A 23,296-nucleotide genomic window follows, 5' to 3' on the forward strand; every position below is an offset into this window, starting at 1 on the left:
AAAAAGAAGAAGTTTTTTTTTTTTTTTTTTTTTTTTGGGAACAAATAATAAATAATTAGTCAATATAGTTAACCTAAATTACAAATTGTTTCATGTCGTAAAGTAGAATCAAAGGTAAAATTTGACTCCAGGCATCGAAACCTTAAAATTTCCTAGTGACTTAAGGACAACCTGTTACAATTTCCACGTAGGCTCCAATATCAGGATATCAACCCAAAAGGTTTAAGATTTCCAAAACCAGAAAGGAAAAGGAAAATAGTAGTACAAAGCGCCTTCTTTGTGGTACTTCTTTAAACCCCATCTATAAATAACAAATTGAAGAGGATTTGCTTGCCGTACACATACACACAATTTCAATAGATTCGTCTATCTTGCAAACAATCCATGGAGTCCGACTCCTCTAAATCCAACTTCTGTCTGCTTCTTTTTTTTCTTCTTGTTTCTACTACCATGTTGCCGGCAATGGTTTCTGCTTCTCTTGGAATCAACTATGGTCAGATCGGAGACAATCTTCCGGCGCCCGAAAAAGCCGTTCCTCTCGTTCAGTCCATCGGCGCCACGAAGGTGAGGCTTTACGACGCAAATCCGCTAGTTCTTCGCGCATTCGCCGGCACCGACATTGAGTTAACGGTCGAAGTTGGCAACGAACACTTGTCGGAGATGAGCGATCCACAAAAGGCCTTGGATTGGGTGAGATCGAACGTCCAAGAATACTTGCCGGCCACGAATATTACAGGCATCATGGTTGGGAACGAAGTGTTGACTCTCTACGACAGTGGTTTGAGCAACAACCTCGTCGCCGCCATGCAAACCATACATGGTGCACTCCTTACTTTGGGGTTAGACAAGCAGATCAAGGTATATTAAAATATAAATTATATTATTAAATTTATAGCTTCTTATTCATTTAAATTTATGGGATAAGTAGTAATTTAACATTAAAGAGTATTATACATCACCTTTTATCCCCTCTTGGCGGCATGTGAAAAATTTATTTGAACTTATAACCCATCACTCTGATACCATATAAAATAACGATTTGTCCTCTTAAGCTTTAAATTTAGAGCATATTTGAAATTGTGTTTAATAAATAGAGTTTTTAAGTTAAAAAATGATTTTTGAAATTTTTGCTAAAAGTGCGTTTTTGTCATTTTTTTGATTTTTTGGACATTTAAAAGCCCTTAAAATTTTTTTTTTTTACCAAACATATACTTTTTTTCTTTGAACGGACTTTTTGAATGTTAAACACACTTTTAAGTCTTTCAAATATACACCCAAACATGTTTTTAATTATTTAATCAACATTTTAATTCACAAGACAAAAACAAAAACTAATTATCATGCTTCAATGTAATGAGGAACACGCCACACAAGCTTTGGGGAATGGGATAACAGAGTGATATATAAAATTACTTTTTAAAAGAGTTTTTAGGTTCAAACCCTGTCTCCTGCCAGCAGCTAACTAGAATATAAACTAAACTATAAACTGTTATTTAACAGGTAACTACTTCACACTCCTTCAACGTCATGGAAACCTCCTATCCTCCATCCGCCGGAGCCTTCAAGCAAGATCTAACGGGACATATTACTGAAATCTTGGAGTTCCACAATCAAACGGGTTCACCTTTCTGCGTCAATATTTACCCGTATTTTGCATACAAGGCAAATCCAGAGAAAATTCCTCTTGCCTACGTTGTTTTTGAGCCAAATTCCGGGTTCGTGGATCCGAATACCAGTGTCAAATACGACAACATGTTTTTTGGGCAGATCGATGCCGTTTACTCTGCACTATCTTTGTTGGGTTTTGAGGAGGTCTCTGTTTGCGTAGCTGAGACTGGTTGGCCGTCAAAGGGAGACGCCGATGAAGCTGGAGCTACGATTGATAATGCTGCAAAGTACAACGGCAATTTGATGAAGATGAATATTGAAGTAGATGTGTATATTTTTGCCTTGTTTAACGAAAATAGGAAGCCCGGGCCAACGTCGGAGAGGAACTTTGGACTGTTCAAGCCGGACACGTCGCCGGTATATTTCGTCGGAGACACCACTAATAAATTAAACACCACTGATGAAGCATCTGCCAGTTTATCTGCCATCAAAAGATTCCGCCTTATTTTGTTTCTCTGCTTGGCATCAACTGCACTGCTGTAAAGCCAGCTCTTTTTTTTTTTCTTCTCATTATTATATATATTTCAAGTTTATTGTTAATCAATAATCCACTTTGATTGAAACCATTGTTTCCAAAACTTCTTTTATATCAATTCCTTAAGATCACCCATGACTAAGCTTAATCAACGTGATTACACGATTTGCAAGAAGTTCCCTAACCTAGTGGCTTAAAACTTTATGTAAACTTATTCTTAAGGTCTGTTTGGGGGATCCGGCTTCTATGCGGTAGTTTTCACTACCGCATAGATGCTGTTATAGGAAACGGTACCGTTTTGATTAAAAAGTAAGTCACTTTTATGAAACCCACTACGTGAGTTCACGCTGTCACAGACGGCAAGTATTTGAAACGTCACACAGCAACACAGCAACTCCATTTGTGTTAAGGAGAAAGGAAGGGGTGGAAGGAGAAGAAGATACATGATCTCTCCGGTAAACTGGTTCGGCTGTTGCTTCACATCGAACTTGGGTTAAACATCAGAGCTGCGGCAAACGGAAACATGGGCAACTAAGTTTCAACAATTCTACTGAAGCACCATTTTGGGATTTTCTAAAACTTGCTTTAATTTCCAAAGAAACTACCCTCCCCCAAGTCATGCCAGGGAAAATTGCTTTCTCGCAAGCTGTAATTGAGGCAAACAACTTTTGCAAGTATCTTTGAAAAATTCTCCTCCCTTTTCAGCATTGATAAATATCTTTGACATGAGAAGCTGCACCCTCTTAATCTGTAACAGACAGAATCTCTGATGCCACGTTCACGACATGCCTCAAGCTTTCCCATGGCTGCTAGCACTCGGGCCTGCAAACATCAGGCTGAACAATCAACCAAGCTCCTGGGTTGGACCTGGCCACCCAATCACAACCTGTTGATGGCACAAAATGGAGTGGAGTTGTTATGAAGCCTACTGCAACAGCGGAACCAGTCTACCGGAGAGATCATGTATCTTCTTCTCCTTCCACCCCTTCCTTTCTCCTTAACTCAAATGGAGTTGCAGTGTTGCTGTGTGACGTTTCAAATACTTGCCGTCTGTGACAGCGTGAACTCACGTAGTGGGTTTCATAAAAGTGACTTACTTTTTAATCAAAACGGTACCGTTTCCTATAACAGCATCTATGCGGTAGTGAAAACTACCGCATAGAAGCCGGATCCCTATTTGGGGATTGAGATCCCCTAAAATTTTCTTTATTGAGATTCTCAAATTCATAAATCTCAGTCGTCTATTTCATCTACGGGTCTAAAATAACCCATGTTTCAACATTTAATGAAGAAGCTACTAAATTTATGTTTGCTTGGGAACATCCTTTCAATTTCATTTGAACTAGATAATATCAAGTTAGTTATAGTTTAGGGGTATTTTTGTCTTTTCACTTTTGAAGGACAAATCGTTTTGTTGAGAGTAGATTCCTCATTAAATGCTGAAACATTACTTATTTAAGACCCTTAGATGAGACATGTTATTGTAGATCCTTAGATGAGATGGATGGCTGAAATTTATGAATTTGAAAATATGAGATTTATGAATTTGAGTATCTCAAATTTAAAGAGAATTTTTGAATATCTCAATCTCTGTTTGAGTTAGCGATTTCAAAAAGTGCGATTTTAAAATGTGCAATTTGAAAATGTAATTTTTAAAAATATAGTTAAGCATTTGGCAGCTTGGTTTAACCTTTAAAATCGCAGTTTAACCTTTGAAATTGTACGCAAATTTTTTGCTTTTTAAAAATCGCAATTTTTTAATAATGCAATCCCAAACAACTCATCTTTTACGATTTTGTTTAAAATCACATTTTTTTATCTATGAAATCGCAATGTCAAACACACCCTTAGTATGTTATTATTATTATTATTATTTTTTGAATGAATAAGAGCTACAAATCAGTCTACGCATCAATTTACAATAAGCTCTCTAGGATTTAAAAATTGACTTAAAACTCCTCGTAATAACTCCCATCCCCCTGGGACCACACTTAATGAAGTGGAGGTCACTAGTTCGAATCTCCCTCCCCCCTCTTGTGCGGACATGTCAAAAAAAAAATAAAAATAAAAAATAACTCCCATCCCAAACTTTCGTTACCGTCGGAGTAAAATATCAACACCGGCCAATAATAACACGATACATGTTGCCTTTAATAATATATATATATATATATATATATATATATATATATATATATATAGAAAACCAAGGAATAAGGATGAGTAAAATGAGAGGGCAACACAAATAGTTGAGAAGGAAATGCACAAGAACACACCGGCCAGAACAATTCTTATTAGGACAAGACTCAAGAATAATATTACAAGTTAAAAGGGGTGCAGGGAAGATTGGATATGGCCGCCTGGAGGTTTGAGATTCTGAGAGATGTGGGACAAGATGCATTTGGAGAAGATGCAATAGTAACAAAGCGCTAGAAATGATAAATCGAGTAGGTTCGTAAACGGAACCTAAACCTTTAGATTGTAAAGGGAACCTTGACTTTTAGATTCATAGAGAGAATAAGACATTTTAACAAACACAATATTTGAAGATAATAATCAACCATCATACTTTTTTAATTGATAGTTTCTCCTTTAAGTAACTTTAACTCTACCCTTATTAGAGATCTACATATCTACTCTTTATTGTAATCTTAACACAATTCTTGTAAGACCAAATAATTATGATTACATCATTCCACCCCTGCAGAGATAGAGAGGATATCCAGTACTCTTTTGGGTTCTTTCACTTGGTAATCCCTGAAGCAGTTGTGATTTATTTACATAAAAGTTTGGACTTTGAAGCTTCATTCTGATGTGGGGCCTTCGAAGAATTTACACCTTAAAGAGTGACAAAAGGATGAGTGCTTGTGGTGTTGCTTTATTTATTTGATGCTTCAAATCCTCTGCTTTTTAGGTATTATTTACTTTGTTTGTTTATACTTTATATGATTGGTGTTCATTTTGTTCCCAAAAGTGAAACTTGATAGAAGTATCTACCTTGTTGCTTTCTTATTGAGATAACTATCTAAGGAGCAAGTAAACCTTCTTCCACAGGCAACAATACCATGGGTTTGATCTCTCTTGTACAGTGTCAGAAGCAGAGCTGCCTATTTTCTCTCATAGAATCCCAAGCTTTCTGAGTGCCTGGAATTGGAAGGTATGGCATCCCAGAAAGTTCTTTGGCATTTAGAACCTAGGATTTTACCTCTTAAGTATTAAGGTAGAGATTTAAAGAGCCAAGTCATGGTAAAATGATCTAATATTGTGCATCTGATATTGCAGAGCTTCAACAACCCATTATTGGGGCATCCATTATAACTTCCACAGGTATTCCTTGGCATTTTTGAAGATTTCAGTGTATGCAGAATTGACCATTCAAAGTTTTGTTCAAGTTCATCCTTGTACATAAGCTGCTTAACAATGAGGATTCATATGCTTAAATTCAGGGCAGGTAAAAGGGAAAAAAGATTCAGAAGCTACTAATCAATCACCAAGGCATACACAACTCTATAACAAGGTAAGATTGCAATGCATTTACTCAAAAAATTCATATAGATGAGTGAAGGTGCTTCCTGGTACTCAGTCTGTGCAAAATTTTGCCAAAAACATCATAGAATACAATCTCTGCATCCATCTGGGTCAACTGGACAGACATGAAACCCTGTCCATCATAGAAGAAGTTTAGACCTTCTTTGTTGTGTCCTTTAATGTCTCCCCTCCATGCCTTGGAACCAGCTCCACTTGTTAGAAATTGTATAGGGCTGCAAAAAGTTTCAGATCATTAGCCAAATGCCCTGCTCACAGTTTTAACAGATGGTGCAAAAGTTTCATTTTGTTTACCTGTCTGTGTCGCTGATATGCTCAAGGCAATGGTCATGTCCATTCATGTAAAAATCAACATTGTTGGCCTGTGATTTTACAATGAAACTCAAAAATTTTAGATTCAATTAATAGATTTGCAAACCTTTTTGTTCTTCCATTGTCTATAAGACCAGAGAGAGTGCTTTCTGACAATTTCATTAACCTGAAGGATTGGGAGCAGCCGGGTTTTAAGTTCCTTTGTATCCCCATGATGTCCAACACTTCTGATGGCATGGTGACCAACAACAATCTTCCACTTTGCAGTTGATTCCTTCAATACTGATTCTACATCCTGTTACAAATATTCATAAAGAACATAGAGAGTGATCTTCATTAACATAGTATTAGCGTTAAAAGTATTGATTAAATGAAATGTACTCTTTCCTATTAGCTTGAGCTTTTGAGATAAAGGATTCTAAGTTCAAATCCCGACATTCCGGCTCAACAGTATCTCTTCCATTTCAATTGTATATTCTACGTGTTAGGCCTCACACATGCACGGACTATCGGTAATATACCTTTAATAGGTTGGCAGTGTAAGCCTTGCGAGAGTGGATGCCCCTCCAATCATATGTATGGCCCTCCGATTCAGTAAAGTATGCTTTGACAAAAGGAGTGGTGTCCACAAATAAAATCTCAGCTAATTCTACAAGGAAAAAAGAAGCAGATGAAGAGGAAAACTAATTAATATGGTTGGGTTTCATTGTTTCAAAGTTTTCAATGTGAATAGATAGCCCTGCATTGAGAGATGCTTGAATGTAAGAGCAAATTACCAGAATTCACAATGAAAGATCTGAGGCAAAGCCATCTACTATCAATTTTCCTAAGGAGAGGGCTCAACTGTGCCTCTGCATTGCCTCTATAATCATGGTTTCCCAAAACTGCATAGGAGTTAAATCAAATTAAATTAAATAATTGCTCAATGCTTTGCCAATAAGTGAAAAGCAAATTATGGTTTTCTTTTATCCATCTAATCATCAAAGTTGGGTACTTGCCGCTGTACCACTGCTTCTGCAGGCTCTTGGCTCTGTAGATTCTGCTGAATGATTCCTCAAATGCTGTGTCCTCTTCACCAGTCAACCCATTATCATAGAAATTATCTCCTGTGGAAACTACAAAATCTATGTCTAGCTTCCCTCCAATCCTTCCCATCTGCAACCAAGAATCATAACCATCACAGAAGTGAAAACATTTATGGCTGCTGCCCAACCCAAAAAGCAACAAATACAAAAGAGAAAGAAACCTTCTTGATTTCTACTAAAGCTTTCGTGGGTTGTCATATAAGCAAATTGCTCAAAACATTTGAATGCATTAAAGTTCACAAAAAGATAAGATAAGATAAAAAATAAAAAATAAAAACACAAGATTTAGAACCTGATAAGCAACTTGTGATTGGTTGAAAGCCCCTCTTCGGCCCCAGTCCCCAAGGACCAAAAAGCTAAGCGATCCATCACTCTTTGTGGGGTGTTCGAATCTTTGAAGCTCTGCAGATGTGAAGAAGAAACACAGGCCAAAGGCAATGGCAAAGAGAAGGCTGAGAGCCATTGATTTTTTATACCAAATTGCCATATCTCTTCAGAGGAGATCCAAGACAGACCAAAGAATAAATGTGTAAGGAATAAACTATTTCAACAATGGTCAATGGAAGACAGAGTAGGTAGCCTTCTGCATCAACGTGTAAATCCACTGCCCTTTTATAAACAAGAAAAGTCGGGAATGTCGAGAACAAGTTGTGTTAGTGCCGGGGAGGGAGAGTAGTTTTTTTATTGTGCGACATCCTTGGACTTATGTTATGTCCAAGAAGATGACAAAAGAAATTGAAAATTTCAGAATTTTAAAATATTAATTTATATATTTAAATTTATTCTCTGAACATTAGGATTTATGGTATAAGAGAGACTATTCATATAAATAATTAATTTTTTTTATTTGTTTAAAATTTCAGGATAAATAATGATTTACAGATAATATTATCCTAACTGTATAAGAGTTTAACTGGGAATATATATTCTCATGGACTTTGGTTTTGTTTAAGGAATGAAACATTATCAGAAATCTCTAGTTTTTATTTATTATTTTTTTCTTCTAGGGCTTGTTCATGTTAAAATAAAAGTTTTACAAAGAGAATTACAAGCTTCTTAAAACAAATATCTCTACTAAATAATAATAAAATACTAAAAGAAGCCAAAATATTACCAATTTTGATTTTTGGTACGAGGAACAATAACATCATAGCAACAAAAACCAGAAAAGAATCATGTCGATCCAAATACATAAAAACTGAAAGAAAAAACCTAATTTTAACAGCGAACCGAATACGTACTGGGTCAGTAAGATTCTTTGTTGACAAGAATGCTACCAGCAAAACTGATTGTAACGAGGTTTATGAAAGATGTGGGTGCAACCAGGTGACACCCTAATGTGGTAATCTTTGCTCATCAGGCTCTTGCATTTCCTAACCTAGGAGTGCTAAATGTAGAAAGAAAGAGAGAATCGACAACATGTGAACCAATCCTTAGAGGAAGAAAGAGAGAAATGACATTAACGAACAAATAATACCATAAAGATAGGAGAGGCAAGCTGCCCACCGAATAACTAATACCTTATAACTGATTGGTTGCCATTCTGCCACCGAAATTGAGGATGATTAAAGGGAAAATAAGAAAAAGAAAAACTTCACTTATAAAAAATAAAAAATAAAAAAAATCATTTATATATATATATATAAACATATTTGAATTTACTTTTAATGATTTTCATGTATTTTCGGACAGTTCAAGATAATAAAATTTGTTTGGAAATGGGTTAATGAATGGTGGCATTTGTTTTGACAAAAAAATGGTTTTATGGGGGAAAATAATTTTTTTTTTTTTTTGGTTAAGACCTTAAAAATAATATTGAAAATATTTTTCGTTATTTGGTTTGTACAAAAAATATTTTACCGTTAATGTCAACTATTGTCACCAATAATTCGACAAAAATGCACCCACAATTTAGAGGTTATGATGAGGCAAAGGGGATGGCGAGGGCGAGCGATAGGAAGAAGGTGGTGTTGAAATCCTCTATATGGTTGGGAAGAGACGATGACGGGGGATGGCGGGTGAGAGGTGGAGCAATAGTTGGATTCCTCTATGGGGTAAATGATACTAAGATTTAGAGAGATGAAGATGATAGAAAAATGAGAAATAAACTCCGAAAAATAAGTTACACCTTTTAAGAAGGGTAAGGAATTTTCTTTCCCTATATTAACCAATTTATTATTGACCTAAAAATTATTTTTCTTTGACCATAATTTTTCACCCGTATGAAATTATTAAAACTTCACAAACATTTTATAAAAATAAGCATAATTTACATTTTCCAAAGTACCTAAAAAAAAAAAAACCAAAAAAATGGAGCAGAATTCAATTGGTTTGGCAGAGAGATACGCCGCTTGTTTGATGGGCCTCAACGACAGGGTTTTGGAGGTTGTGGAGTCAGAAACAGAGCGCACATGGTTTGGGGTTTGATTGGTTATCCACTCATTCCACTGCCACTCCATCGCCTAAACGACAAGCATGATTGATGAGATATATGCGAATATGCCAACGCATTATACGAATCCTGTTCAAGAGCCCTTAGAATATTCGTGGCTCAAACTTCTAGGAGACCAAATCTCAATTGCACTCTCTCGGGCCCCACACCTGAGTTTGCTTGCTCGAATAATTGTGTTCTTTCTTGTCGTAGATATTATTTTAAAAAAAAAATAGAAAATAACTTATCCCATCAGTCTATGAATAAAAGTAGAAAATAATATCTAGATAGTAGAACACTATGAAGAATTGAAGTATTTTTTCTAAAATTATATAGGATAACTATAATTTGATTCATTTAATTAAATTGATCAAGTTAATTAATCATAATTTTTTAATTTTATATTGGTTGGTGTCGAGTTCGCAAATTATGTAAAAAATTCTCAATTATTATGTTGGGTGTCGTGTTCGAGTCTGTCAAGATTTGAATAAGACTGTTTTCAAAGGATAGTTCAATCCGCTGTATATCACGCCTCATGACGTGGAGATTATTAGTTCAAATTCTTCCTCCCTCTTCCCCTGTGTGGACATGTCCAAAAAAAAAAAAATTGAATAAGACTATATAATTAATTATAATCCTTTAATTTTGTGTTTGAATTCGTTACAGATGATACATAGATATGCGTCCATATTATTATTATTTGGCATTTATTTATTTTTTAATCATGTTTACCAAATCATACGCTGAAATCGAAAACATTAACTATTTTAAAAAAAACAAAACAAAAACAAAAGGTATAAGCCCTTGAAATCATCCCCAAACCGGAATAAGAGGTCGGGCCGGATCACACCAATCGATTCTCGAGCCGTATTGTTTGACAAAAGGTATCGGTCGATATCCTATCAAGTGGACCGGGTCGGGCATGCAAAATGTTTTTATGTAATTCATGGTAAATCTAATAATTCTTCAAAGTCCACCCAATGGGCTGATTGGGCTGGAAGTGTCAAGTCAGCCTACAGAACCTGGGCCGAAACACTGCCCGTGAGAGAATCCCGCAGTGGTTCATTTCTGAGAGTTTGGAGAATTTTTGGTAGGAATAGCCTACAAATGCTTCTTTGCTACACTCATTACTTTACTTTGTTGAGAAATCTCATGCTTAAAAATAGGATGAATGTGTGATCAGATCCTTTTGTAGCAAGAATATGTAACGAAGATAGGTCTGTCGTATCAAAGTTTTCGTTTAAATTGGGTTGTAAGAAATTCTTAGGCCTACAACGTTTGTCCTTAAAGAAAAACGCTAGACCTAAAAATCCTTTACAATTGGTTGACACGTGTTATCAATATGTAATTAGAGAGTGTTAATTTTTTTTAGTGGTTGATGTAGCTCTAATCACATGCTGACACATCTCAAGAAATTATAAAAAAGTTGTAGGTGTAGTAGTATTATTTATCCACAAAACTTGTGGATTCTCAATGAAATTGATTTTTTATAAGTGATCATAAAAAAATAAAAAAAATAAAAAAACGTGTATTTTTCGTTAATCTAAATTAATTAATCACTATAAAAAGTTCAATTTTTTTTGATAAATCCAAGACAAGAAAAACTAAGACTTGGAATGCAAAACCCAGGAACAAAGAAAGAAAAACAAAAGCTTAATTGGATTTTTTGTAGAGCCAGTAAAGCTTCAATGAAGTGTAAAACTAGCAGATTAAAGAGGCAGAATAAAAAAATTTACGCCGAAATAAACGGAGCCTAAAAAAAAGTTATGGGATTTTTGATTTTGAGATTTGAACGGAAAATAGAGAGATAATATGAAACCTTTGTATTTGTACGAAAAATGTTGGTGTTCTGCCATGAGTCCATGACCGATTAAATGGAGGAGTTGGTCCTCTACAACGCCCAAATGGGTAGATGGAAAAGAGTTGAATCTGCATGTTGCAAAAATATAATAAAATAAGAAAAATAAAAAATAAAAAATCTGTTAAAGAGTATTAAGAAAAAAAAATTAAAGTAAAATTATATAATTTAGTTAGATACTACTACTGAAAATGCTCTTAAATTGAAAAAATTGAAGGCGAGCATTATTGTAATTTGGTTTGGTTCTCAGTATTCCATGTGATGTGAAAGCTCAGTCATTAACCAGTTTTACATTTAACTCTCTCTGCCTCCTCTGGACGGTGGCTCTTTTTGAGTTTTGAGTCGGGTTAAAAGAGGGAAAAGAAGCAAAAAGTCAATAAAAACTTTAAAATCCCAAATAAAGGCAAAGCAAAAAACCACCCATTTCAACATAAAGCAAGACATTATTATCTCATCGTACCTAACCAGCTCTTCTTTTTGTGTGTGAAAAAGATGTTGGAATTGTTGCAAAAGCTTCTCTCTTCTTTCTCTATACTCTCTTTCAATCATAAAGCAATTGATTGCAAAATCATTTCTCACTCTATCTCTCTTCTTTTTTAAAATACTTCAATCCATTAAACAAAGAGGGTTTACCTTGGAATTGTAACAAAAGATCTCTTGGCCGGCTCTCAATAACAAATCCATAGTGAAAACAGCAGCATGAAAATGAAATGAAGAAATTAAATTCTGTACTACCTCACTGTTACCTTGGAATTGTGAGTAACACAGAACTGGATAAACTAATTGAACTGGATTGCTTTGTTAAATCCATTATATAATATTGATGCATTTACTTAATTTATTCAATTAAGTAATTAATTTTTATTAACCCTTCAAGTTCCTTTTCTTTTCAGAGCTAAACTAATCTTTGAATAAGTGAAATGTTACAAGTTAATAGAGTGTTTGATAATTATTTCTAAGAGTTTGTTTTTTTAGCCGAAAAAGTGTATGCGTTGATGCGCCATGAAAGTAAAAGAGAATTTTAAGTTTTTTTACTGTGTTTGCGAAGAAAGATGTTTGTTAATATTTTAATTTTTTGATATATGAAACAATATTTCATAAGCAAGTAAACCCTAAAATATTAAGGAAGAAAATAAACAAACTAAATGAACCATAATATTGAGAATGTTATAAAATTAATAATAATTGTTATGGTGAAATAATTGTAGGGTAAAACTATTGTTTTTACCCTTACTCTTTTGCTATATATATACTCTCGAGGTAGGAAGAACACATACCAAAATTTTTCTCCTTCCCAATCTATTCCATAGTTTTTTTTTTTTTTTCTTTTCAATTGTTTATTTACAACATCAAACATCTCTTTCTCTCTCTCTTCCTGAGGATGCCAGTTTCACAGCACTATGGATATGGGGTTGGGGCCTCGGATTTGTCAAATGGGTTTATGAGATCAAGGAGTAGAAGGAATAGGGCACCAAGAATGCGTTGGACAACCACTCTTCATGCCCGTTTTGTCCGTGCTGTAGAACTCCTTGGTGGCCATGAAAGTATCTCTCTCTCTCTCTCTCTCTCTCTCTCTCTCTAGTACTACTTGTTTTGCTAGATTTTCTTCTATTTTCTTAACCTGCAAGGATTTTCTTCTTGAAGTATTCTTTTAATAGCTGCTTGTGTTGTTGGGATTTTAGGGGCTACTCCAAGGTCAGTTTTAGAGCTAATGGATGTCAAAGATCTAACTCTTGCTCATGTCAAGAGCCATTTACAGGTGCAGCTGAAAAACACTCATCTCTCTCTCTCTCTCTCTCTCTCTCTCTCTCTTTCTCTTCCCAAGTGCTGACTACTTTAGAGAGACAGAGAGAGAGAGAGAGAGAAAAAGTAGCCATCATTTCTCAATAATAGAAGCAATTACTGAACTTACCAAACATCAACCTCGTGGGAAAAACAGCATTTTTCATTAAAGAAACCAAACAAATTCCAGAAAGCAAAGCATCTTATTTGTTTGTCTTTTTTTTGTTGATTGGGATTTTATTACATTTTCTCTCATCAAGAAATTGTTTTTTTACTTCTGTTTATTTATTGCTGTTTTCTTGTTTTATATTTGGTTTTCCTTGGCAGATGTATCGAACTGTCAAGAACACTGAGAAACCTGCAGCTTCCTCAGGTAATTCAAATTGCCTTAGCCATCTTCCTCCCCTTTATTGCTTATTAATTCCCTGATTTCTGCTACAAGTTGTAATTATTAAAGATTCTCTCCATCGTTTTGCTTTATGCTATAAATATAAATGCAGACGTACATATATATATATATATATGCATGCACCAATAGAGGACATGTTTAATAAATATTAAAGCTTCCACATTTAAAGCTTTTGTAACTTGGTTCTTTTTCTGTGTGAGATGTAGAATATTAGTTCAAGTGTCAACATATATACATGTGATTAATTAAAATGCAATTTATAAGACGTAAGAGAACTCCAAATTAATTAAGTAAAAAGAATTCATTTGAATGCATATTACGATCTTAATTGACCTAATCTTTGGAGGCTTAATTGTATATATCAGATGGATCTGGAGATGAAGATTTCTTGAGCACAACACCAGCTCCACATCAAAACGACAACTGTTCAAAAAGGTAATTAACTCTGAATCTGTTTAAACTCAATTTTTAGAATATTAATTAAACTCGATTTGAAAAATTGATAATTTAACCTGGCATATATATGATTTAACATTAGAAGAAAATTTAAAGAACTGAATTGGAATAAAAAGAAGGCAAGAATCCACCACTTTTTAAATCAATTTCAAGTGATAAAAATTAGGGGAAACTTCACTAAGGCCCCCTGAACTTCGGGCCGATTTTGCAGACCCCCCTGAACTTCAAAAACTCTCATTTTAGATCCTTAAACTTCCATTTTCTCTCACTTTGGACCCCTCCGTCAGTTTTCAACGTTAGATTTAAAGGTTTGACTTTTTTATACTCATTATATCCCTCGTTAAAACTACACTGTTTTGGATTCCTAAAAATTACAACTCACCCAGCCCAAAATGACGTCGTTTTGAGCATTATTATTATTATTATTATTATTTTTTTCAAAGCAAAATATTTTTTTTTTAAAAAAAAAAAAAGAAAAAAAAAAGGAGTAATATCGGGGTGGCTCCAACCACCCCCTAGCCGATCTGGGGGTGGTTCGACCACCCCCATGGCCAAGGGGGTGGTCCGGCCACCCCCTTGACAAAAACAAAAAAAAGGGGGGATCAGTGCATTTGGGGTGGCTGGACCACCCCCAAGGGGCTGGGGGTGGTTTCGGCCACCCCATACGGCGGCCATGGGGGTGGTTCGACCACCCCCAGATCGTGAGGGTGGCTCCGACCACCCCTTGGCCCAAAAATGGGGTGGTCCAGCCACCCCATTTTGGCCAAGCCCGATCATTCTCCCCCTTTTTTCCCCCTATTTTTTTTTTTTTTAAAAAAATAAAAATAAAAATAAAAAAATAAAAAAATTTAATGCCCATAACGGTGTCGTTTTGGGCTGGGGTGGGTGCTGTAGTTTTGGGCATTTTCGAAATTTCAAGTGGGCTGGGTAGGGGTATAATGGGCATTTAACATTGAAAACTAACAGATGGGTCTAAAGTGAGAGAAAATAGAAGTTTAAGGGTCCAAAATGAGAGTTTTTGATGTTCAGGGGGGGTCTGCAAAATCGGCCGGAAGTTCAGGGGCCTTAGTGAAGTTTTCCCTAAAAATTATTTTATTACATTAACCGCAACAGTTAAAAAATTGCATATACCATCCCCTATATATAATTAAGCTGATAATAACCCAAATGGCATTTGTGAAAATCCTTCCATGGGTCATACTGTCCTTTTAGTCTGAATAGTTCATTAGAATGTACACGTCCCCACAAATGATAAAATTCATTATTCACTACAATAAAAAAACAATGATTTTGTGACGTTTCAATAGTAAGGATTTTTTAAAACGTAACACCTAGGGGTGACATGCAAAAAAATAAAAAGGTCACTCCTTATAAGAGTGACGTTGTGACATGTCACTCTTTAAACGTCACTCTCAAGGGGTGACGTGCTGAAAGTGGGTCGCACGTCACCATGCAAAAATGAATGTAAATAAATGAATGAATTCACCATTAAATTTGTGAGTCCCATCTCTATCTTTATAAAGTAAATAAATGAATTCACCATTAAATTTGTAAGTCTACAAATCTAATGATTAATTTATATAAAAGATGGTTGAGAGAATGATGTGTAACATGTCTAGTCACGTCCCTTAGCCTACTTAAACAAGAAAATCTATAAAGACCTGAACATTATCGAGCCAAATCTTTTGGTTGATTCATGCATTTTTTTCTTTTTTTCTTTTTTTGTACTTGTTCATCTGTCCATATATGCATGTGTGTTCTTTGTGGACTTCTTGTTTTTCAGCTAAATATTATTGAAACCATCTTTTGAAACAAAGATTTTGGCAGTCACTACTGTTCTAGATAGTCTACTAACCATCTTATTACTTTCATCTTAAATAATTAAGCGTTAGTGCATGCTACCTAATTCATTGTCAAAACACAGGGAAGCAACATGAGCTACATAAATGTAATACTTTAAAAGGGCAAGTCAATGTTATAATTAGAATGCTTTAAAATCACTTAGATAACCTAATTTCACTTAATATAAGTAATTAATATAGGACTTAAAACCCATGTAACGCCTTCACAATTCACCCACCCAATATGAGTCCTATACTTCTTTTGTCTTGGATATGATTATTAATTTGTCCTTTTTATTCTTTTTGGCCAACAAATAATTCCAAATTTGTACATTGTTGTGTATGGATCAGCAGAGGTGGTATTCCAATACTATCTAAACTTTGATCATCAACCAATTAAGCAGTAAGACTTGAAATCAACAGCTAGCTATAGCCGACGATCGAGCTTGTCGCTGACTTAGCTAGGGTCCCTCAATTTGTTGTTGGAATGTGAGGGGGCAGTCTATAATATTATTTTAATTTGATGAATACAGTGTTATGCTGATGTGGGTTGATGCCACAATGTAGCTATCTAGGTTTTCTAGCTAGTGTAAGGGTGTTTTTGTGATGAGTGTGAGGGTGAATGGGTAAGAAACTTACATGTTTTGTTTAGAGACTGTGTTGTGATGACAACTTTTTATTGCAATATTAATTATGACCTTTCTATGTAATGATATTATTTGGTTTGAGCACATGTTTTGTTGTAGTGATGCAACTTTTAATGGATCATGCAATGATGCAGTAAGAGCACAAATGTCCTAAAGGAATTGGCCAAAAACAAAATTAAAAAAATTATCAACGACGACTTTAAATTGCCTTGCTAATATATATACCCATATCTGCAACGACTAACAGAAGTCATCGCAAATATATACACTTGTGTTACGAATCTCGTATAACCAAAATTTTTAAATAAACCCCAATAAATTATTGGCGTATGGGTAAAGGGCTGAGAAATATAATTTCTTAGCGCATGCCCTTTGTGCCAAGAAAATGAACTCTTCCTTGCGAATGCCCCATGTGCTAGGAAGATGAACTCTTGGCCTGGCGCATGCTCTTGTGCCAGCAATAATGCATCTTCCAGGGGGCATGTGCCAAGAAGAGTGCATCTTCCTAGCGCGTGCCATTAAAGCACATGAGCATGTGCCGTAAAATTTTAATTTTCCTGACGAATGAGCATATGACATTAAAGTTTTAATTTTGCTAGCGCATGGACATCGTTGCATATACAAAGAATATGCTAGGAAATGTTAGGATCATATTTCTTAGTATTTATTATGTGATTCCTAACATTTAAGAAAGCCACAAACACACCTTCCTTTTTCTTTTTTTCTTTTTTGTGGTGAAGTGATAATAGTTTTTAATTTTTAGCATATTTTGTCTAAGATGCTAGCTTCTCTTAATTTCTAAAATGGGACTCCTGCCACAGTACTAAACGCTGTTGAAGTGTGTGTTGATAGGCCCCCGTAAACAAGAATTCGTATCCTAAGAAACTACCCAAAAGCAAATATTTCTGTGTAGATAGAAGAAACAACCCCCCTCTCTTTCCCCCTTCCAATGAAAAACCAGCAACATTGAGCATTTCTAACCAATGTTCACTCTTGGACATGGCATTTTCCTTTTCCTTTTATGCTCTTTATATAAGCAAAGCATAATACATTATCTCTACATTGCACAATGTGCTTTGTGAATTTCTTTGTAAAACTCTTAAGTGCTTTTCTTCCCCCTTTTTAAATTTGCAGGAAGATGTGAACAAATACACATTTTGATTAAAAGGTTGGGAGATGCCTATGTTTTAGACGTAAATGGGATTGAGTTGGTGTGGATAGTGCCCAACACCACGTGCTACATTAATTCTTCTTCAATTCCTCGGTTGTGATTTCATATGTAATATAAATATAAAGACATAAAGAGTCCTAATTAAATGGTGCAGGTCTGCACGTGCAGCCAACTTTAAATACACTTGACCCCAACTATGACAACTTTTGCGTTTTAGCTTCCAATTAAATAAAGTTCAAAAAATTATGTTCAACTTGTACAAAGTTACAAACTGTCAAATTGTGACAACTTATTCCCTCCTAATTGTTTCCGTCCTTTTAGATCGAATGTCAGTCATCTTTAAGGAATAGCTCAATCAGTTTCAATCGGTTAAAAACCACACTTCATAAAGCAGAAGTCTCTAAATTGAATCTCCTTCCTCCCTTTTTCCCCCTTTTGTGAGCATGTCGAAAAAGTTTAAAAAAAAAAATGATCGCACATGACTTTTAGCCATCCTCTCAAAAATGCACCAGAGGGTAAAATGTTTAAAAAAATAAAAATTCTTTCTTTTTTATTAAAAAAAGAAGAAAGTTAAATACAATATTAAAAAAAAAAAAAAAAAAAAAAATGTGGCTCAATTAATACCACCCCAAATGGCGGAATGGGGTGACTGAAACAACCCTCAACACATTTGGGGTGGCTTAGTCACCCCAACACAGTCATAGGGGGTTGAGCCATTCCCTATTCTTTATTATTATTATTATTATTATTATTATATTTTCAATTCATTTTTAGGAATTTAGGTAGTTAAAAATCATGTGTGTTGCACGTAATTGGTCCTAATTAAAAGACAAAAAAGTTAACGGAGTGACTAATTTGCCACAATTTGATTATTAAAGGGTCGGATTGAATGTCACTTTTTAAACTTTAAAAGTTAAAAGGTAAAAGTGGTTATACTTTGAGCGGTTAAATCTAATTTTTCCAATCGAACATATAAAATATTATGAAAATTATTAAAAAACAGAAAACCAATATATATATATAAAGACACTCAATATGACCCTTTCATCCACCAGATCCATCATCTTCATCAATTAAGAAGTGTAATTTTGAACTCCTCCGACAGAAATGGGATCGGCCGGCCGGCAGCACACAGACTCTTTCATTCGCCGATGATGTATATATAGAGCTAGGCAGGAAGCCACTTGATCTCACCACACCAGCTGTTCCATTACAGCACGATTGACTCCACGTGATATATCATGTCACCTCCCGGAGACCAATCAATGCTTTATACGATGCATTAAATTAGCCAGCAATAACATATATCTACTTGAATTGAAGTGAGAAAAGAAAACAAAACTTCACAAACCCACATGCAGATGACACAACCAATGGCGACATGAGTCACATCACAGGAGGAGAAGAAGAAGAAGAAGGATCCCTCTCCATTTCTTCAAATGATCATAATATTCATAATACATATTTTCCATGATATTGATGGTGTATCTAATGATTCGTTTGGATTTAAATGCTTCAAAAATCGAGCCAATGGGCTGATTGGGCTCAATAGTTCAGCCTAGATTGGGCTAAAAGGGTCAAGCCAGCCATCTGGTATGCCACAAACTTAATTTGTATGATTTGTTTTCGTTCTTTGGCTGAAAATGCTTATATATATTACAAAAGTGGTCTTGAAATTTAGCACTATATATTTGCCTAAATGAGTTGTACGTGTGTCAGAGCATCACCAATGAGCTCTTTATTATGTGTTTTTAGCCAAAATTTAGAGAATAGTCTAGAAAGCTCTAATTTATCAAACTCTCCATCATTTCTCCCCAATTTAGTTTTTGTCAGAATCTCTCAACATATTTATGCTAGTTTTTCTTTGGAAAAACTTCATTTTTGACTCATGAATTATCACCCGTTTTGACATGCCCTCCTCAAACTTCAAAACCTCTCAATTTGGACATTGAAACTTTCAATTACAGTTAATTTGAACTACTCCGTCAGATTTTAAACGTTAAAAGTTAGACAATAACGTTTATACTCCTGACTTTTTTATAAAATTTCAAATTTACCCTTAATTTCAAATTAAAAATTAATATATATATTATAAAAAAAAAAATCACAAGGTGACCAATGGTTGGGCCACCGTGTGACCCATTTTTTTCAAAAAAATTTTCTTCAATATTTTTCTTTTTTAATAAAAAGAAAATTAAAGGGTAATTTTGTCTTTTTAGGGGTTTTAACGATAGAAATTGACGAAGAAGTTCAAATTGACTGCAATTAAAAGTTCAGGAATCCAAATTAAAAGGTTTTAAAATTTCAGAAAGTATATCAAAATAAGTGGTAATTCATGGGTCCAAAGTGAAGTTTCTTATTTTTCTTAAGTCATTCATTATTTTATTATTTTCATTGTTTTCTCTCTCCATATGTGAACTTAAAAGTCTTTTTTTTTTCTTATTTAATTAAAGTAAATTAATATTTAAATAGCTTAATATTTGGTGCTTGTAAAAAGTAATTTTTTAACTAAAATTTAGCTAAATTTTAAAAAACTAATTAGTGATGTTCTTATGAACAAACATCCCTCATCATGTTAGGCTTTTAAAGAAGCAAATAGGGGGAGAGCACAGGAGAAGCCAAAGAAGTCTTCTCCAACTAATTAAACCCTTTCTTCAGTATTCCATGTGATGTGAGAGCTCAGTCACCACAACCAGTTTTTACATTTAAGTTTTAACTCTCTCTCTTCTCTCTTTTTGGGGCGGTGGCCCTTTGCCTCGGGCTAAGAGGGAAAAGAAACAAAAAGTCAAATAAAAACTTAAAATCCCAAATAAAGGCAAAGCAAAACCACCCATTTCACCATAAAGCAAGACATGAGGGGCTATCATCGTAGCCAACTAGGGCTTCTTTTTTTGTGTCAAAAAAGATGGTTGGAATTGTTGCAGAAAAGCTTTTCTTTCTCCTCTACTCTCTTTCAATCATAAAGCAATCGATTGCTAAATCATTTCTCACTCATCTCTTTTGTACTACCTCTTACTATTCCCTTGGAATCTGCGCATTTCTTTGTGTGTGTGAAAGAGAAAGAGAGTAACACAACTGGAAATAGAAGCACTGATTGAACTGGAAATGGATTTGAGTACACTGTAGGCACAAAGTAAACATCTTGAGTTGCTTTGATTGTCTTCTTTTGGTGGTCTGCTAGAAAATGTCTTTTTTTTTTTCTTTTTTTTTCTTTATATATATATATATATATATATATATATATAGAAAGGAAAAGGGAAAAAGAGAATGTGTTAGCAAAAGAGACCCTTTTTCTTTGGTAAAGCCATTATATAATATGGATGCATTTGCTTGATAAAAATAAATTCAAGTGAAACAAGAGCACTCGTATCCACTGTAGTAAATATGTTTTCTATTTTAGTTATCAACTTTTTCAAATTACTTACATTCGATTCTGTGTTTTAGCTATTGAATTTTACTATTCTATTTTTAAAATTTTTTCTCAAGATTTTTTTTTAATATGGAGATGAGAGAGAATGTTAGAGATTAAAAAAATACTTGGGTTTACATTTGGTGAGTAACAATGGTGAGAGGTGAGCATTGTAGCAGCTCGCCAAATATTTTTCCAAATTACTGAGGCGAATGTAGCATTTTCCTCACATTTTACCATCTTGGCCGGCCATAATAACATTAATTTTTATCTGAACTATTCAATTTTTTTTTTTGAGAACTTTCAATAGACCATTTCAAAGAAATAACTTAAATAGTTAATTACTAAGGAAAGCTTTCCTGTTTTGGACTGTTGCTTGATTGTTCCAAAAATTAGTCATGTTAATTTAGCAACTACAAGAAAATAAATATATGCCCAAATAAACCCTTGACCAAGGCCAAATAATTTATTTTCCATCTTTAACTACCGGACATTAATGGGGGAGTCCTATTTATGTAATAGTCTATCATGAGGAAGACATCATAATTCAATTCAGGCAATTTCTAATCAAAGTTATCTTGTCATCAACATGCATATCTTTAAAGTAAGTAGGAAAAATAGTTGTTTAGACAAAAAGAAATAATATGAAAAAGAGTTGTCTTGGGTCCAATTTTGTTGAGATTGTGACATTTATCTCGTAACAAGACATAAGTAACACGTGTCCCACTCTTCAGGTATAGTTTCAACCGGAATTGGACCTAAATCGAATTAAGTGAAAAATATTCTTATCCTAAAAACTTAAGCTTATAATAAGAATATGTAAATTTAATTATTTATAATACTTTAACAGTATCTAACATGATTTTTCTGTATTAAAATATCAGTGGTTGTTACCGAAATTATGCCACATTACTTCTTTGAGATAAACAATATTTTAATGATATAATAGTGGAGACAATTCACATTATATTTGTGAAAACTCATGTCTAATATTTCTGAGCTATGAACTGTTACCTAAAGCTCATTACATAAACTAGTTATGTGATAATTCACTTAGTAAGTCATGGACTTACACAGTTACTTTCCCTCCACCTCCCAAATACTTAAGTGTTTTGTGGTTTAGCAAGTTTTCGGATCATAGAGTGTGAAAATTCCTAGGATGCAGACGCCAAGTGAATCACTTGCATTATGATCAGGTTTGGGTAGATATTCGTTTGATGTTTATAGAATGTTGTTGGAAGCTCAAAGTCTGTAATTTATGATACATATTTCCATTCATGGATAAGTATACTTGTAGCAATCTCAGATCTTGTATTTTCGATTTTTGCATGTTCTTACTTTGATTAGTTAATTGGTCCGTAGATATTACCAGTAGTACTCTCCAAGTTGATCAAATTTAATCAATGGTAAATTTGAGAGCGTTACAACCTCTGTAGCATAAGAATGTTTTCATTGGCTAAAGATATCTCACATAAGTTTTGGTGTTTTCATATTGATATCCTACCGATTACTACTGATGGATAACTTGGAGTAGGGATTTTGTTTAGTCTATTCGTACGGACTCAAGAATAGGTTTATGGGTAAGGCGTTTTAGTTTTTGTTGAACTCTTTTCGTTGTGTGCAATCCAAGGACTCGCGTATTCATGTAGTGTTGGTACTTAGCCTTTTGCTTTTATTTATTTATTATTTTTATTTATAGATGATGAGTGGCACTTGTTAACATGGATTGTCATTGGATTGCTGATGCGGTTATTGACGTACGTGTTATATAAGATATGCGTGGCTAGATGACAAACTGTTAACTTTGACGGTAAAGTAACAGTATGACTTATTTATAATATAGGCAAAACATAATGATTTTATTCTTAAAATTAGAAACCCATCGACTAAATCAAAATTTGATGAAAACCTAAGGGATAAATATGATTTTTTCCAATAATTATTGGCAAAGTACTGAAAATCAAAAATCAAAAAGCTCAACTATATATCAAAATAAAGAGTAATGTTAGGAATCATCTTTTTATCCTTCTAAAGTTGATGTGGCTTTTAAAATCACCATTGAATCAAAATTCAACTATAATTCATCTAAAAGTCAGTAGTGACTTTAAAAACCACATCAACTTTAGGAGGATAAAAAGATGATTCTTAGCATTACTCAAAAATAAAGAGCTAATTAAAATTATGTAATACCTATCCAAAATTAAAT

The 23,296-nt window shown here is 34.3% G+C and overlaps 3 protein-coding genes across 3 annotated transcripts; 2 read left to right on the top strand and 1 right to left on the bottom strand.

The window, feature by feature from the left end:
• The first annotated feature begins 384 nt into the window (after positions 1-384).
• On the top strand, positions 385-2,151 carry LOC132185419 (glucan endo-1,3-beta-glucosidase 11-like). Its single transcript, XM_059599195.1, has 2 exons — positions 385-858; positions 1,501-2,151. Exons 1-2 carry the CDS (start codon positions 385-387, stop codon positions 2,149-2,151), a joined length of 1,125 nt encoding a protein of 374 aa, XP_059455178.1.
• Positions 2,152-5,505: 3,354 nt separating this feature from the next.
• LOC132184493 (purple acid phosphatase 17-like) lies at positions 5,506-7,743 on the bottom strand. Its single transcript, XM_059598143.1, has 7 exons — positions 7,379-7,743; positions 7,000-7,156; positions 6,778-6,885; positions 6,523-6,650; positions 6,168-6,296; positions 5,984-6,051; positions 5,506-5,904 (listed from the first exon to the last, which is right to left on the bottom strand). Exons 1-7 carry the CDS (start codon positions 7,571-7,573, stop codon positions 5,691-5,693), a joined length of 999 nt encoding a protein of 332 aa, XP_059454126.1. The 5' UTR covers positions 7,574-7,743; the 3' UTR covers positions 5,506-5,690.
• A 4,930-nt stretch (positions 7,744-12,673) lies between these two features.
• Positions 12,674-17,855, top strand: LOC132184162 (transcription repressor KAN1-like). Its single transcript, XM_059597677.1, has 5 exons — positions 12,674-12,919; positions 13,058-13,134; positions 13,485-13,530; positions 13,932-14,001; positions 17,645-17,855. The coding sequence occupies exons 1-5, from the start codon at positions 12,757-12,759 to the stop codon at positions 17,652-17,654; spliced, it is 366 nt and encodes a 121-aa protein (XP_059453660.1). The 5' UTR covers positions 12,674-12,756; the 3' UTR covers positions 17,655-17,855.
• Positions 17,856-23,296: the final 5,441 nt, after the last annotated feature.

Source organism: Corylus avellana, chromosome ca6, assembly GCF_901000735.1.
Source record: "Corylus avellana chromosome ca6, CavTom2PMs-1.0".
In the NCBI taxonomy this organism is placed as follows: Eukaryota; Viridiplantae; Streptophyta; class Magnoliopsida; order Fagales; family Betulaceae; genus Corylus; species Corylus avellana.

Coding starts and splice junctions, on each gene's coding strand:
- LOC132185419 (XM_059599195.1), top strand. CDS start 385: ATGGAGTCCGACTCCTCTAAATCCAACTTCTGTCTGCTTCTTTTTTTT. Junction 859..1,500: donor GGTTAGACAAGCAGATCAAG/GTATATTAAAAT, acceptor GTTATTTAACAG/GTAACTACTTCACACTCCTT.
- LOC132184493 (XM_059598143.1), bottom strand. CDS start 7,573: ATGGCAATTTGGTATAAAAAATCAATGGCTCTCAGCCTTCTCTTTGCC. Junction 6,052..6,167: donor GGCTGCTCCCAATCCTTCAG/GTTAATGAAATT, acceptor GTAAAATCACAG/GCCAACAATGTTGATTTTTA. Junction 5,905..5,983: donor CATATCAGCGACACAGACAG/GTAAACAAAATG, acceptor AACTTTTTGCAG/CCCTATACAATTTCTAACAA.
- LOC132184162 (XM_059597677.1), top strand. CDS start 12,757: ATGCCAGTTTCACAGCACTATGGATATGGGGTTGGGGCCTCGGATTTG. Junction 12,920..13,057: donor ACTCCTTGGTGGCCATGAAA/GTATCTCTCTCT, acceptor TTGGGATTTTAG/GGGCTACTCCAAGGTCAGTT. Junction 13,531..13,931: donor GAAACCTGCAGCTTCCTCAG/GTAATTCAAATT, acceptor TGTATATATCAG/ATGGATCTGGAGATGAAGAT.